The sequence below is a fragment of the Besnoitia besnoiti genome, chromosome I (assembly GCF_002563875.1).
Source record: "Besnoitia besnoiti strain Bb-Ger1 chromosome I, whole genome shotgun sequence".
Lineage (NCBI taxonomy): Eukaryota > Apicomplexa > Conoidasida > Eucoccidiorida > Sarcocystidae > Besnoitia > Besnoitia besnoiti.
The window spans coordinates 458110-474647 of record NC_042356.1 but is presented as its reverse complement, the minus strand read 5'-3'; the positions used below and the strand labels follow the sequence as shown (position 1 = coordinate 474647).

Here is a 16538-nt window from a genome sequence, read left to right as displayed (position 1 = left end):
TTCTCAGACTCGCGCGGAAGTGTCTCCGCAAGTCTCTGGCGGGCGGACGCTGTGTGCGGCGTGGAGCCCGAAGGCGCCAGGCGCGAGGCGAGCACGGCGAGGGCGCGCAGTCGCGGAGCCTTTTTGTCTCCAGTTCGCTGTCTCCCTGACCCAGTCTCGTTTTCACGTGTATGTGTCTCTCTTTCGTCTCTATCCATCTGTTTTCAGCAGCTTGTCGTGGAGAGAAACTGCGGAAAACCCGAGGAACTCGACGCGTGTGGCGCCGCGAGACTGGAACGGGGAACTAACGAAGAGGGAAGACTGCGGATCTTTTCGGTTCACACGCAACCCATACGTCCTCTGGAAAGGCTAGAGAAGCTGCAAAAAGCTACCTTTGCCTCACACATGTTTTTTTGGTTCCTCGCGGCAGCCGATCGCCGGCGCGAAGAGACGCCATGCCCAGCTTGCGTACGCGGACTCGGCATGCAGTGGGCGTGCGTTTTCGCGAGCCGACGTTCAAGTGCCGCAAGGCAGGCTTGATTCGAACTTTCCAGGCTCCTCAGAGTGTCTTTTGTCACTTTGCTTTCGAATTTTTCGAGAGCTCTTTCGCCTTGCAGACACCCCGGCGCTGACCTCTCGGCAGACTCGCATGGTCACCCGCCAAAAGCGGCGTCCTTTCGCTGTCTCCGGCCTCGGGTTTTTGCTCGTCCTCTTCTTTTCGGCTAATTTCCAACTTTTTCGTCGCCGCGGGAAGACATTTCGTCGTTGCGAGTGCAGGCAGTTTGCGCAGCGCCTCGGGCTCCTCCTCTCTCGCCTCTCGGGTCCTCTCGCAAGGAGGAAAAAACAACGCGCAAGATCTTCTGGTTTCCTGGAAAGGTTCAGCCCATTTCCTCACCGTCAGCTCTCCTATTTCTTCCTTTTTCTCCCTGTTTATCTCCCTCATCGGTTCTTCTTCGTCCTATCATCGCGCGGGTTCCTCCCGAGTCCTTCTGTGTCCTCTGTTTTTCTTTTTTCGGTGTCCTCCTTTTTTCCGCACAGCGACTCTCCCTCTGCTTCCCCCTTGTGAAGCTCAGCGCACATCGTCTACGCTCTTTTTCCCGGGTCTGCGTTCAAATTCTAGTTCCCACTCTTTTCTTTTTGTCGCTGCACGCCTTGGTGTGCGCCGGTTTCGCGTTCTAAGCAACGCCCGCCCTCCTGCGTGTGCCTTCTTTTTCCGGTCGTCTTCGCATCCCCTTTCTCATTTTCTTCGCGCTGGTGCTTTCTCCTCTATCTACATCAGCTGCATCCTCTCTCCAGCGTCCTCTCGCTTGCCGCGGAGATTCCCGTTCCCCTCTCACTGTCGACCTCTTCGCGATTGCTCCCCCGTCGCCGCGCCGACTGGACTGCGCGAAGGCGCGACCTTCACGCGAGTCCTCGTTCTTCTCTCGCTCTCCTCTCCGCTTTTCTTTCTCTTCCTCTGCAGATCCGGGCGAGATGGTGCAGCCCTGCAGGTGGCTGCCGCTGGAGGCGGATCCGCTGTTGTTTGCGCAATACGTGAACGCCCTCGGAGGCCCAGTCGCCGCAGCGCTTGAGCAGGGCGACGAAGCGGAGCAGCGCCACGAGGCGCATGAAGCGGTTCTCGTCTTCGAAGACCTCCTCGCCCTCGAGCCTTGGGCGGCGGCGATGCTCAAGAAGCCGACGGTCGCGGTCTTGCTGCTGTTTCCCATCACCACGGCCACCGAGAGCGCGCGGAGGGAGCAGGAGGCCGCGGAGCCCGGGAGAGAACTCGAGAAAAACGTCTGGTTTACCAAGCAGGTACGCGCTCACATGCAAACAAACAGCCTGCAACTCGCACGTCAGCGGCATTCAGCGCACACGCTCAAGCCTGCAGCGCAGCCGCGTCAGCGAGAGCGAAGAGAGGCTCGAGGAGGCGGAGGCTTGACCGGTATTCGCAGCGCGCGGGGCGGACGCGACTCAGGAGTCTCAGCGGCGTCGATGAAAAATATGCGAGAGTGTTGGGTGCGACTATATTGGGAGTGGAGACTTCTAGCCTGTTTTTGCGCCGCCAAACAGTGCAGATGAACTGCTGCTCAAACATGCGAGCTCGCGCCTCCACGAGTTTCCTTATCGAGAGGGATGTCCTCGTACCGCCACATCCTCACAGGAGATGCATGCATATATATATACATGTGTATACGCATATACGTTTACAATATATATATGTCTATATGTAGACGTGTAATTGGAGGTGTGGTATAGGGCGATGTGTGCGTGATCTTGATACGCCGATTCGGGGACTGGTAAGTGAAGTTGTCGTGTTTTTTTGTTGCTGTGTTGCTGTAGACCGTCGACAACGCCTGTGGAACGGTCGCGCTGCTTCACTGCATCGCGAATCTCCCGCGCGAGAAGTTTCCGCTCCAACCCGGCGGCTTTCTCGAGACTTTCCTCCGTAGGTTCACGCAAACTACGTGCATCGCTGCGAGTGCACGCGTAATTTCTTGGCCTAAATTATAGATGGATCAGTCTACACCTGCATGCTGGCTGCTGGCTCGCACATGTGTGTTTTGCGAATACCAGACAGGTGCAAGAAGGGCGCGGACAGACGCTTGTTAGTGTTTTTTTGAAATATCGTTTTTTCCTTGATGCCGACACGGACTGCGTCGCCTCCGATGCATCCCCCATGCGCGCATTTGCTTTTGCGGTGAATTCATCTCTGTTTAGAGGCGGATATACATAGATATGTATGTACTTAAATATATATATATATATATATGTATTTACAGGTGGGAGACTGACTGCACATCACCCCGCTGTTTCCGTAGCCCGTATGTCAGAATAGACGCGTACATCCATATATATATATATATATATGGTTTATAAGGTTATATATATATATATCGATGTATATGTTAATGTGGATTTGTGCACGCACAATCCACATTAACGACGACCGGTTGGGGCATGTATTTTCAACTGGGTGTTTTAGAATTTCTGGTTTTATATTTGAGTTATATGGATAAATAGTATAATCGAAAATTTATGCAACTGTGCGCCGCCCACTGGGTTTGCGTCTCAGGGGAGACTGCGTCGCTTTCGCCGGAGGCGCGCGCGCAGCGTCTCGAGACAGACGTGGCGCTGGCGAGTGCGCATCGCGCCTTCGAAACAAAGGGTCAGTCGGCTGTCCCTGCGCCTGAGAGCGGCGTGGACACGCACTTCGTCGCTTTCGTTTACGACGAGAAAACGGGGATGCTCGTGGAGCTTGACGGTCGGAAGGCGCGTCCCGTCTCGCACGGCGCGGTGCTCGGCGACGCCACGCCGCCGCCACGCCTCGAGGCCGTCGCGCGCGACCAGCTGCTGCTCAAGAAAGCTGTCGAGGTGATTCAGAAAGAATTCGTCGACAAGTCCCCCGGCGAACTGCGCTTCCAAGTCATCGCCGTCGGCGACGCCCACGCCCCGCCACAGATGTAAAGAAAAATGCACGCACACGCAGAGGCCTGCAGGCCGCATCGGTCAGGCTGAGGAGCGGCGCCGAGGAGGCCAAAAGATGCCTGCGAACACGCATTAATGAGCACGCCTTCAACGCGCACACATGCATATATATATACATATATTCACAAATCTATATATATAGATATATATATGTGTATTTGGGTGGCTGGGGTGACTCGTGTTCACTGAAATGGATATAGCGGGATAGGTGTCTGCGCTTCCGCGTGCCTTCGCCTCGGGGCTTTCGCGGGCTCGGGCGGCCTCGTGTTTCTAAGAAACAAAACGCACTCTCCAGCTGTAGGTACTCTTTTAAAAAACACATAGGATCCCAGCGCGGGCTTTCAGGTCGGAATAACTCTTCGCGTCGCGCCAGACGCGGCTTCTCCCCTCGGACCGGAGGACGCAGTCTCTACAGGAAGACTCGCAGACGCTGCCTGAAGTTTGCATTTCCCTTTCCATACATATACTTGCCTAGAGAATTTTATTCAAAATACCTGTTACGCAAAGTTTTAAAGAGGCTCGAAATGGATGACCGGCGAGTTAAAGGGCGAAGAGAAAAACAGGTGCCGGAGGCGTCACAAGCCGTTCACAAAGAGAATCACACGCTATATATATTTATATACATACAGAAGTATAAACGAGTGCATGTCTGCGTATCTTGAGGTAGCGTGTGTGCTCGCGTTTTCTCAGTATGCGCGAATGTAAATACATATATGTATATCTATTTTGAAGTAAAAATATATTGTGCCGGAGTAGCACAGCCCTCCGACTTTTCTCAGACGGGCGGGCGTCGGTAAGGGTAAAGCGACGTCGCGAACAGAGAGCGCAGAGGGCTCTCCATCTTGCGAATGACGTGGGGAAAACTCGGTCGTGGTTCCGAGTTGAGGTCTCTAAACCCTAAACGGAAGTCTTCTACCCAGGCAACAAAGGAGCGAAGACACACAACTGTATACATGGATAGTTTTGGATCCAGTCTCGTGTTAGGTATCCTCTCGCGCTTCGTGGAGAAGACAGGTCAGGCGCTCTTGCTGCCTCTCCCCCCCCGCTGGCGCCTTTTCTGGGCTCTCGGCGACTTATTTAAGAGGCGGGTGAGACAAAAAGGCGGAGAAAAGAGGCGCTGAAAAAGTTTCCCCAAGACACGTAGGTATGTTGGAGCCTATGACCGGTCTTCATGCGAAGCAAAAAAGTAGCCCCGTTTGAAAACATGTGATGATGTGCTTCGCGCAGGGCTGCACATTCACTGCCGGCGTGTACATGCATATATCTATGGAGAGATATCCTTGTCAAGCTCACGTGGATGCACTGTGTGGGCGGGTCATGCACGTCTGTTCACCAAAAAACAATTTCTGCATGTCTCGCGACGTAGACGCATATGCATATACTCTCAGGGATCTGCACGCGTAGGCACGCTCAGTTTTATGCATAGACATCAGATTGAACGCCCTTGCATATATATCGCCGCGCCCTCTCGCTTCCACGACGGCATTTTAAAAAACCAAACCCCAGAAGGCGTCCCCTTTTCCGGTTTCTGCCAAAGGCCGCTGCGCTTCGGCGCGCACACCCGCCGTGGAGAATCGGGTTGTATTTAAGCTTTCGCGCGCGTCAAATAAACGCGGATATAAATCCAGAAAATGCATCCGTAGTCCACGCATGAGCGTCTGCGCCTTCCTCCCTCGCGCGCGTATCCAAGAGACACAACTCGGCTCTGCTTCCCCTTCGCTCTTCTCTCTCCACTCCCTCAACCCCATAAGCAGACATACACATATATACACGTACATGCATATATATTTGTGTATATATATACATATATAAATGCACGCACATGTGTATTGATTCATGTCGAACGCATATGTGTATCTAGACAGCTCGCGTGCACTTGTGCAAATAAAAACGTGCGCAGGGCATGGCGACTCGAGGTCACACTCCAGCGGGATTCTTTAACGACCAGCGCCTGAGCATGTCTCCTTCCTCGTGGTGCTGCGGACCGACTGCGGTGACTGTCGCTTGCTCGAGGGCGGCAGCCTCTGAACGCGCCGCAGGGAACGACGAGGCGGCAAACGCGTCAGCCGCCTGAGAGGCGCCGCAGGTGTCGTCGCGGCCGAACCAGCGCTGAGAAGACACCCACACGCGCAGAGTCGAACTGAGGGCAAGCAAATACGCGGAGAGGGAGAGGAAGAGAAAGAGAGAGACAGAGGCGAAACGTGAGAGGACGCAAGCTTGCGAAGAGAACTGGAAATTAGATGCCGCTGCTTAAACGGCTCAGAAAGACACACCTGTAGGTACTCGCGGTCGAGACGGTAAAGGAAGCGAATGCATGCTCCCAGGGGCCTCCCGCTGGCGTCAAAGTCTGCAAAACGAATACGAAGCGCAGACGCAAAAACAAGCTGAGCAGCAGACGGAAAAACAAAGACAACAACCTCAACGACATCCACAGCAACGAAGACTAAAACACACCACATACACACGCAGCAGATGCACATATAAAAAATAAATAAAAATACATGAAAATATAAAAATACAGATTTAAAAGTTGAATGTATATTTGACTACGTATATATGGAGGCAGTTGGTGGTGCGGGAGCTTGGGGCCTGGTGGCGGCGCATTGGCTCTCTCTTTTCGTCTGCTCTTGAACGGACTTGGCTGTGCCTCTTCTTCCTCGCTGCCTTTCTCGCGGTCGCCGTCTTCAAGTGCAAAGTGCATCTCCGCAGTGGGCTCGTCGGGCTCAGCTGCGCCTTCGTCGTTGGAGTCCGCAGGCGACGAGGCCGAAGAAAGCAGCAGGCCCTCGGCGCCCGACGGCGAGTGCGGAAGGAGCGCGCCGCCGCCCGCAGGCTCGCGGCGCCGCTGCACTGTGCCGAGCTTGACAGCAGAGTACTCCAACACCGAGCCGACGCCCAGCGTCGTGACCGCCACCAGCACCAACGTCGTTGTGATCACCAAGTCCTGCACACAGACGAGGGCAGGGAGGGAGGGAGGGGGAGCATCACGCAGCGAAGCGGTTTGAGCGGCTGAACAAACGGAAAATCGAGGATGAAGGCGTTGCGTACACATGCAGAGCAGAGTCTGAGACAAGATTGGGAAAAGGAAGAAGAAGCAGAAGATGCTCGCGTTGAACATGCGTGCACGCATGCAGCGCATATTCACACCCGCACACACTGTGCGGGAGCGTGTAGACCGGCACTGAAGAGGCAGACGAGACCGACGGAATCGGCGCGCTGAACTGAGGGAGTCGCACGAACGAAAGGAACAGAAAAATACACTCGTATGCGCGCGACACTGCAGGCGAATCTTCACTCTTTTTCTCTCCAGTTTTCGTTACGAGATGCACATCGAAGTTTGGGGCTGTGACTGCGCAGCAGCGAACGCATAGATAGGTAGACAGCTAGATAGGTAAATAGATACACATAGATAAATAGATACTGATAGGTAGTATAGAGACATAGACAGATATAGATGTAGATACATTTATATAGGTAGACAAATAGGTAGACACATATCAGCCCGATAGATTAATAGATATCAGCGCGAGGTCGTCTTTGCCTCGGTAACCGTGAAGATCGCTCAGATTTACTTTGTTGTGACGACAGACGGCTCGCCACATGTCAAAGCTGCAGGGAATCGTCATCGCCAGGGCGAACGCGACCGCGCCGCGGAGGCCTGCCAGCCACATGAGGATTTGCTGCTTGAAGTCGATTCTTTCTTCCTCGCGCCGAAATCTGAAAGCACACACGAGCCCGCGACGCCGATTTTTGAAGCAACTCGCTCCGCGAGCGACAGGACAAGAAACCATACTCCCCCAAACACACTCGCGCGTCACGAAGGCGCTCTGTCTGCAGGCATTCCGCTGCGTCACATGCGTGTCTCTCTGCATTAAGAGACGCTGAACAAGGAACGCAAAAAACTCAGATCGATAAGCGAGGCACGAGGGGATGAAAACTCTGCGCGGCTGCAGCGCGCTCAGAGACGCGCCGAAGCCGCGTGATGCGCTGAGAGGCAAACCTGTTGCTGATGAAGCAGAGCGGAAAGACGCAGGCGACGCGGCTGATTGCACACGCGCTCAGAGAGATGAGGATGAAGCAAATGTTGAACGCGCGTTCTCCTGTAGCAGAGAGGAGAAGAAAGAAAGCAAAAAGGAAGGGCTTACGCCTCAGAAGGAAAACAAAGACGCACGACCTTGGCGCGCGTATCAAACGCGTACGCACGTACATATACACATATACATTTACGTTAAAACATATATATATATATATATATATATACTTATATATGTATATGTATATAGAGATTCGTTGGTTACAGAGGTTGCATGCAGCACCTCCAGAATGAGCTACAGGGCTGGCTGTTATTTCTCCGCATGCGTGGGCGACTCTTGTCGCAGGATTGCCTTCACTCTCGTCGCGAATACTTTGCAACCCTACGTGAATGCACACGAATACACATATCTACATTTTTTATCAACTCTACACAGCTCTCATGAGGTTGAGTGAGGTTTTCGCGTGGTAGTTACCGATCCCAATAGCCGCGACGACGCCGAGGTAGGCGAAGACTGTTTTTTCGCTGATGAGGGCGATGGTCTTGAAGACGATATCAATCGAGTATCGCGACTTCTTCGAAAGATTGTGCCTGAACAGCGGAATTTTGGCAAACGGCGAGACTTGATCCACAGCGGCAGAATGCCCCTCAATCTCATTGACGCAGACGACACGACTTTTGCAAACCTTTAGGCAGGTTATCTACGTGGGACTGAAGTAACGTGACTAGATTCGGATCTAGTAGAGAATCAAAGCCCCCAAATGACACAAAAACCGCGAAGTCTCTACCAGGAGCGCGGCGTCTGAACGCTAGAGATCACGCTTTTAGATATTTTGAATATTTTTGATTGTCTATAAAACCAGCACGTACATGTTGAAATGCCCAAGCATCACGCCGCAGAAGAAGAGCGAGACGACGCCGGAGAAACCCAGCCACTCGGAGACGCCGAAAGCCATGTAGGCGGTCAGCAGCGTGATCGCGACTTCGTACTCCGGAAGTCTGGAAAAACAAAAAAATTCGAAAAAAAATTCGGAAAAATCAAAAAAAAGCAACCGCAACACACTCGGCATCTTACAGACGAAACGCCTGAGGATGAAAAGGAATAAAGTGAAAATACCCACACTCCGATACCAAGATAAGCGCACGCAGGCAAAGATATATTTCAAAAAGCGCCCGTAGACTTGCTGAAATGCAGCTCGGAAGACGTCCGCAATGGCATGTCTCTGAGCGCCAGCGCCTCCAGACAAGCTGCCTCAATGAAGCAACCACCCATTTCTTTCACTGCTTGCGAATCACCTTCTTAGCTGTGAATGTCGAAAGCAAAAGCAGCAGGCTGCGCCGAGCCCCAAGCCGATGATCAAGCTCCCGACAACGACGGAGACAAAGTCGGCGATGACCTGCGAGAAAAAAGAAGACGAGAAATGAGAGCGGGCGACATCAGCATTCGCTGAACGCGTGCGGACGCTCTCTGGTCTCTTCTCGCGTCGCACAATCTCTCGTTTCTGCGCGAAAACATGAATCTGCATGTCCGCCAAAAGCCCAAAAAAAGGGAGAGTCGCGGGAGTCCATACAGCGCTGAGGTCCACCTCCAAGTCAACCTCAGGTGGCGATCTTTTCACGTGGCTACTTTTCCGCTCGGAGCTGGAAAAGTTCGCTGTTTTTCGCTGAACTTCTGTCGTTTTTTTTCGCCTCACATCGATCCCGGAGGCCCTCTGCGCAACGACGGCTTCGGCAGTGAAGAACAGCTTCAGGACACTTCGCGTGAGCGCAATCGAGACCGCGTCGTTCAGGACGCTCTCCCCCATGAGGATGCTGTAGAGGTCGACGCCCTTCTTGCCGAGGCGGAACTTAGGGCTGCCGATGATGCTCAGCGTAGCCACGGTGTCCGTTGCGCTGATCAGCGACGCGAACGCCCACGAGAAGCCGCGGATTTCGTGCGCAGGCCCCTCGAGCCCGGAGATGTGGGCGGTCGCGAAGGTCACCTGTGCGATGATGAACGCCGAGAGAATCGTCCCTGCGCCACAGCAGAGCAGAGACAAGAGAGCGGGGAAGAGACGCCGCCGACATTCAGACAACGGCGAATGATGGTCATGAAAAGCACAAGAGAACTTGAATCCGGTAAACAAAGACCTTCAAGATCTAAACCAGTAGTCCAACTCGTACTATATACTCCCCAGAAAAAGGTAGTTTATGTACACCTAGACGCGAGAGACGCACGCAGCAGCCCGAACTGTTTCAGACTGAGGAAGAACTCCCGCAGGCACGCAGCCAGCACCACGACTGCGTGTTGCGGCGCGTCCTTCCTGCCGCGAAGAGAGAGGAAAAGACGGGGCGGGAGCAAAGCGAGGATTCGCGGACGCGTTCGCAGCGCCGCTCTCTGTGTCAGACATGCAAGCCGCTCGCTCCTGGCGGGAGAGATCTTCCGCTGCCTTGGAGGCAATCTCTGTGCGCTGTGCCTCTCCCTCGCCGTCGCCTTGTTCTCTTACCGGCAATGGAGAGCATGAGGATGGGTCCGAGGTTGTAGACGAAGGCGGCTTTGTTCAGGCAGAATCCGGCCTCGAGGACGATGGGCGGCAGCAGCACAAAATAGAAGAACTGCGGGTCAAAGTGCAGGAACGAGTTCTCCGCCGCCGAAGGCCCGAAGACGCGGGCGAGGAGCCCAAAGACGAAGCCGATGAGCATCGCCGCGCCCGAGTCAGGCAGGTGCCGAATGACGTTCATGTGAATCAAGTAGCCGAAGCCGAAGCAGCAAAGCAGACAGAGCGCCAGCAGCAGCATGTTCACGTTCGTAAAGGACGCAGCTAGGCCTTCTGCAGGCGCCGCGGGCGCCGCCGTCGCGAGCTTCGAAGGCGACGACTTTTCCTCCTCCTTCTTCGCCTCCGGAGCCTCCGCCGCCTCGTCGCGCACTAGCTCGGGGGGCTGCGAGGCCGCCGGCGACGTGCCAGGCGGCTCGACAGTCGCGGCGGCGCTGGGAAAACGAGGCGTAGTGGAGGCCGCGCCGGCAGAGGAGGCGCTCGCCGCGCTCTTGTCCTCGGAGGCAGCACCCGCCCCCGGCGCGGGCGATGCAGTAGGAGACGAGGCTGCGGCGACCGCAGGAGGCGCTTCCGCAGCCGGCGCGGCGCCGCCGTCCAGAGAAAACCACGTCGAGTTTCCATAGGAAGCGAAGAAGGGCACGGAAGGCAGCCGGTCAACCCAGTCAGCGACAGGCGACGCGGACGCGGGAAGCGCGAGAGACAGCGAGTGAAGAGGAGGCGAAGAAAGCAAAAAATGGCGATACGGAGAGAGAGAGGAGTCACGCGCAGGAAAGGCCAGAAGCGCGAAGACGAGAGGCGAGACAAGGGCGCAGACGACGCGCGACAGCGACAAGCCTCCGCGGAGGGAAAGTGGGTCGCATCGGCCTCGCCGCGAGTGGGAACGAAGAGTAGAGAGAGAAAACATGGTGCAGCCAATCAGGGAGAAGACACTGTTGACATGTGAAGCATTGTGTGGAGCACAGAAATGCGGACACGGTGGGGGGGGGGGGGGGGGGGGGGGGGGGGGCTGGTGTCACTTGCCGCCCGCAGAGAGGCAGCTTCGTAAGCCTCACACCGTCTGCGCCTCGAGAAGACTGCTGTGGTTTCCAAGAGCGAATAGGGAGAATAAGCGCATGCGTACAGAGCCAACCCTTCACAGACGAGATAGTATCAATGGCTACTGTGGCTAAACGGACAGATCGCGCGCCCAAAAACAGCGGAACTCAGTCATGGCCTCGAAACGACGCACTCCGCACATCGCGTGAGTGCATCGGAGTCGTGGGCTTGTCTCGCCATTCCTGAGCTACGCATGGATACGTAAAAAGCAAGGCAAAGAAGAAGCAACGTGACGAGTGGTTCTTTCTCTGAATTCGCCGCAGGGCAGCGTCGGTCCTCCAGCCCAAGTCAGGCGAACTCGAGGCGGGCGTGTCGATATTGATACTGAAATGCATCCGCTGTCTTCCGTGCGGAAGGCGAGCGGAGTCGGAAAAAAAGACTCAGCGGAAACAGGCGAATATTTCGAAGAAGACGGAGAACGGTTGAGGATTCCGGGGCCGAAACTTCGAGCCGCCTCCACGGGAAGAAGTGCGTGTCTTGTGCGGCGGCCAGCTGCAGCTCTCTTGGGGCGGGGAAGCCATCGGAAGGCAGCCAAAAGGAAGCGGCTCTCTCGCTTAGAGAATGCGTTTGAGGGAAGGAAAGAGACACGAGCACACCTCCTAAAAAAGGTAAACTGTCTCACACCTGCCGTGGCCGCCGGGAATACGCTCTTCCTTCGCGATGGGTGTCTCCTCGGCGGGCTGAGCGATGTCGGGTGACGCAGCGCACACCAGGACGAAAATGGCCAGTGGGTTTGCGGTGCCTTTGCATGCACGTGATGGGAGATTTCCCCGCGCTCGCTGCGGTTTCGGCAGCAAAGGGACGAGACAGACAAGTGTTGATGGGCAAGATGGCTGAGCGTCTGTCGTAAGGTTTTTGGAAGGCAAACAACGGCCGTGCGGAAAGGGCTCGAGGCTCCCGCGGCTCGCGCGTCGCATGCGCGGTTGTCTCGACAAGCAGAGATGGAACTTCGCGCGGAACCCGTAAAGAGGGAGCCCACTCTCACTCGAAGCGGAACCGCCGTGAAGAACATGCTGCGGCCCGTCTCTGATTCATGCCAATACAGACAGAAAGGTCTTTTGCCTGCCAATGCTGGCCCACGAGGTGCTGTTGTTTCACACAATCGTCCAGCGCGGTCTTATCCCAGGGGGGGGGGGGGGGGGGGGCTGGCAAGGAGTGAGGCACCGCAACCTGTGGGTGCCTGACATTCAGAAGTGTCTTTCGCTTAACCGGGTCTGCTTGTGAGTAGCCAGAGTTAGACAGCAAGGGAGGACACAAAATTTCTTTGGTACGTTGGAAAATGAAGCTCTTCCGAGCCGAAAACGCAAACGGTGGAGTCCGGTCTCGCTCAGTGTTGTTCTACAGACGCACAAGAGTGAAAGACATGAGAGTGAAGGCGGCGTCCCCCCAGTATATTCGAGCAGTCGCGTGATGTGACTGGACGGTAAAGGGCATGGGAAATGCTTGTGCTTGCGCGGTACAGCGTGTGTGAAAGCGTACTTTCGTGCGCAAACTCAAGTAATACAACTTACACGTGACACCTGCAGTGCGTTCCGCTGCATCGGAACTTAAGTTTCGCCTCTCAGCGCGGCGGCCACCCCAGACACGCTGAAAAAAAAACTGTGGCAAAAAAGACGACTTTGACGTCAGGCTGTGAACTGGAAGTCTAGTGCTAGTCCGTGTACATGAAAGCTTCGCTGCATAGGAGAGGAACTCTTTTGAATCGCGCAGTGGGGGGTGGTTGTTCGCGCGTGGGCGCGTCTTCAGAAACATCGTTAGCGTATGCGGCAACGCCATTTCCACCAGAGTTGTCCTTGAAGTCACGTCTATGCCGCATCTCCACGGCGCCACAGATTCAATGCTTGTGACAGTGAGTGCAACATGTACTGCATCAGATGCCACGAAAGCGTTCGAGACCCGAAATGGTCTATGTTCGTGAGTGTCAGATCTTCCAAGTCTGCACGCTGCTATGCAGTTCAGTGAAATTCTGCTGAAAAACACAGCTGTGTTTAGACCGTGCTGCACCGCGGCAGCTGCTTCACATACGGCTGCGTTCTGTAAACTGTGAGCGGTAAAATGCTTCACGAATCTCGGTGACTAGAAACACGATTTTCATGTCTACAAATTGGGCATATGCTGACACACACTCCAAGCTGGGAATAGCGGGGTGCGCGTGTCCGCGTGCCCTTTACAACTAGTTCCAAACTGAGAGCCCACCGCCAAAAAGTCTTCGCTCAGTACAGCCAAAAAGACAGTATAACCGGACTGTTTCATCCGCCACCCTGATGTTTGCGGACTGCGCGAGCCTCAACGAGTAAATGCGCAAGAGAGAGAGTTACGGAAACCAGAACTTTCGCCGGGAACTGGCGACAAAAAACTCTAGGTGCGCTCCAATGCAGCGACGCCGTTTCTTGTAGAAACACCGCCAGCAAATGGGCGAAACTGCCTTTGATTTGAAAAGAGACACCATAGCACGGACGACACAAACTCGCGTCTGCTACGGAAACAGTGCACTCGTTGACTGTTTTCCTGTATTGAAAAACGACGCCTCATCGGTCACCATTCAGAATGCCTTCGGGCAGCGTCGGCACTGACCAGCTGTCTTCCACGCATTGCTGCAAAGATATGGACAGCAAATGCACTACACCGTCTATAGCGACCCTGCGATGCAATCCGTTGTGCACAATTGCATTCTGGAGGCGTCTGAACTTACAAGGCCTTTGACGCAAAGAGAAACTCACTCCTCCGTACCGCTATGAGCGGCCGCCACGGCAGCTACTTCACATCCGCGAATATGTGCATGGGCATACAGAGTCATTCGTACCTCCACGCTATCTACCTGCCCCCTCTCCATCTGTCTAGACTAAGTTGGTGCGTGTGTGTGTGTGTGTATGTCGCCGCATTCTCCTCCGAGTTTCTGCACACGGACGGCTACCACACTCTGCCTGTTGCGCGCGCGACTTACCAAGACCAGCCGGTCGTATTCTTCTCTGTTTTCGACAAAGACTTTGGCAGCTTGCGGATTCGCGGGCGAGTGCGGATTCGGGTCGCTGAGGAGACTCTGAATGCTGGTCAGCACCGCGGCGATATCGTACATCGCACTCCACTGATTCTGCAAGATGTCGATGCAGATCCGCCCATCCACGTAGACGTTCGGATGGAAAAGCCGCGACAGGAAACGCACTTTCGGCGGAAACGCGGGATAATCCTCCGTGAAACTAATGATCAGGTGGAACGTGCCGCACTCCCAGATCGTGTCTTCAGGCCTGGAACGAAAAGCGAGGCGAGAAAAAAACGAGTAAAGCGAGCACAGCCAACACACAACTCACAAGCCGTCCAATACAAGCAAAAGCGTCCTTGAAGACCATTCATCACGTAGGAAAAGAAGCCAGTCTGAGAATACTAAAACCCGACGAATGGAGTGGATTTTCCAGCAACAAATGTACGCACAAAAGGCAAGACATCGTGCCGCGGGGACTACGCATACACCGACGCATAGATACGTACATACGGATATATATGAATCTAGACACACACGAAGACTTCTTGTAATGGAAAGCTGGGGATCCCTTTCGCCGCATGCCTCTTATCTTTTCCCGCACCCGTGGATAATCGCATGGCAGTGCATCATGCTGTCCGCGAAGGGCGAGGCCTGAACGCCGTGCGGAGGATCTCGCGTCACTCGCGAAATATCCTGAACAATTCTTCGTCTCTGTGAAAGCACAAAAAAGTCCACACAGTCGAAAGCAGTTAAAAAACACAAGGCGACGCGGCACGGCTCTGCAAAAACTCAAAAGTGCATACCAAGCGGCCATAATATTGAACGTACCCACACAAATACATGAATACACACGAAGATATATGAAGATATACGAATATGCATATGCTTGTGCATGCCGTAACGAGGACTTGCAATGCGTATCTGCCGAAAGAGGCCTCGCCCTGAAATCCTCTTTGAGGCAACTCGAAAGCGGTCGAACTCTGAGAAGCTGTTTGGTGAATGCCAAGTCGCGCACGGGAGAATGTCCACGCAGACGCATCTGCAGCGCGTCATAATCCTCCGCGAGGCATGCGCTGCAGCCCCCTGAGAAGCACGTCCCCACGATGGCCGCATGCGAAGAAACGTGGTAAAGAAGCTCTGAACCCTAAAACAAAAAGCACTTTCGCCTCGCACATCGAGCGGTGACGTGGCAGGCTTCATACTAGGACTCAGAAGCATTCGCATTCAACCGGCAAGCCTCAACGTATGAGGAGAACTGAGACTTGCACTCCCAGCGTATCGCAATCAAACGCCCAGACGTACAGCAACTGTGGACATGGTGACTCGCACAGACGAAACTCCGAGTAGGCGCCGCTTTTCAAAAAGTTAGAAAACTCCACAGGAGCGAAGCGAGGCGAAGTGGTCGTGCGTGCGCGTCGAGGCGTGGCGGCGAGAAGAGAAAAGAAGGACGATGGACACGAAAAAAAAAAGACGCCGAAAGAAGATGAAGGAAGAGGACGTGGGAAATCTTCTTCACTCTATAAATATATGTATATACTTTCCTTTCAACTGGAGCGGAAGCCGGTAGAGATGAACGACAGGGGAAGTCCTCTCTGTTGCTGCCCTAAGAGCTTCGAGGGATTCGAAGAGAGGGAGGAAATGAATCACGAGAGAAATCCATGCGCATCAACCAGCATGACACGATTGCCTGTCAGTTGTCTTCTCTTCAGGCTTGTCGGTGACATATCGCCGCATCCTCCTCTCTGTGCTGTGGTGCGCTTCGCTTCGCTTTGCCGCGCGCCTTTCTAGCGACGCGAAAGCAGCAATGGAAGACGCTGCTGAGGCTGCCGCAGGCTGCTGTCCAAGACACACACGGAGTCTGGTGTGCGCTTTGAAAGATGAAAAGAAAGAAAGAAGCAACTGGTGCACCGACGCCATACAGATACCGTCGTAACGCCGCGCTTGCTAAGGGATAGAGAGACTCTCAGATTCTCCAAAGAGAAGCCTGACGGTGTTAGAAGAAAGTGAAGAGGATGACAAACAAGGAAAATTGAAGAGGAATGAAAAGGCGAATTGGAAGACGAGACGGTTCTTCGCCGCGCGGCCGCGCTCGGCGTTCATAGGGCGCCGCTATCCTGCGTGAGTGAAAAAAAAGGGAGAGTGGAGCTGCTTAGACGCAGAGAGAGGAAATCTCTCCGTGAGAAAGGCGCCTTGCGCTTCATCTGGAGACACAGAAAGACGAAAAGAGAGTCGGGGAGGCGAGGGACGCCGTGACGTTGCGAGGCCTCAGCCGACGCCGGAACGGAAGGCTAGTGCGCTTTTCTGAGGAGGGAAAAATGAAGAAAAGTAAAGCAAAATGCATGAAAGGGGACAAAGAGAAGAAAAGAAGCGCTGGAAGAAAACCGGCGCCGATTCTCTGCCGTTGATGCTGAAACGAGAGCATGCATCTGCTTGCATGCGCCAAAGAGCGCGG

The 16538-nt window shown here is 54.4% G+C and overlaps 3 protein-coding genes across 3 annotated transcripts; 1 reads left to right on the top strand and 2 right to left on the bottom strand.

The window, feature by feature from the left end:
• Positions 1–1452: 1452 nt before the first annotated feature.
• BESB_000660 (ubiquitin carboxyl-terminal hydrolase UCHL3) lies at positions 1453–3426 on the top strand (the record flags this gene model as incomplete). The annotated part of the gene is made up of 3 exons (XM_029358821.1): positions 1453–1773; positions 2302–2407; positions 3035–3426. The coding sequence occupies 3 exons, from the start codon at positions 1453–1455 to the stop codon at positions 3424–3426; spliced, it is 819 nt and encodes a 272-aa protein (XP_029221733.1).
• A 1938-nt stretch (positions 3427–5364) lies between these two features.
• Positions 5365–10915, bottom strand: BESB_000650 (sodium/hydrogen exchanger 3 protein; the record flags this gene model as incomplete). The annotated part of the gene is made up of 10 exons (XM_029358820.1): positions 5365–5556; positions 5721–5794; positions 6085–6388; positions 7017–7161; positions 7445–7544; positions 7953–8068; positions 8348–8476; positions 8774–8874; positions 9172–9491; positions 9964–10915. 10 exons carry the CDS (start codon positions 10913–10915, stop codon positions 5365–5367), a joined length of 2433 nt encoding a protein of 810 aa, XP_029221732.1.
• A 2719-nt stretch (positions 10916–13634) lies between these two features.
• On the bottom strand, positions 13635–15286 carry BESB_000640 (putative ubiquitin conjugating enzyme E2; the record flags this gene model as incomplete). Its single annotated transcript, XM_029358819.1, has 4 exons — positions 13635–13700; positions 14051–14351; positions 14688–14797; positions 15260–15286. The coding sequence occupies 4 exons, from the start codon at positions 15284–15286 to the stop codon at positions 13635–13637; spliced, it is 504 nt and encodes a 167-aa protein (XP_029221731.1).
• Positions 15287–16538: the final 1252 nt, after the last annotated feature.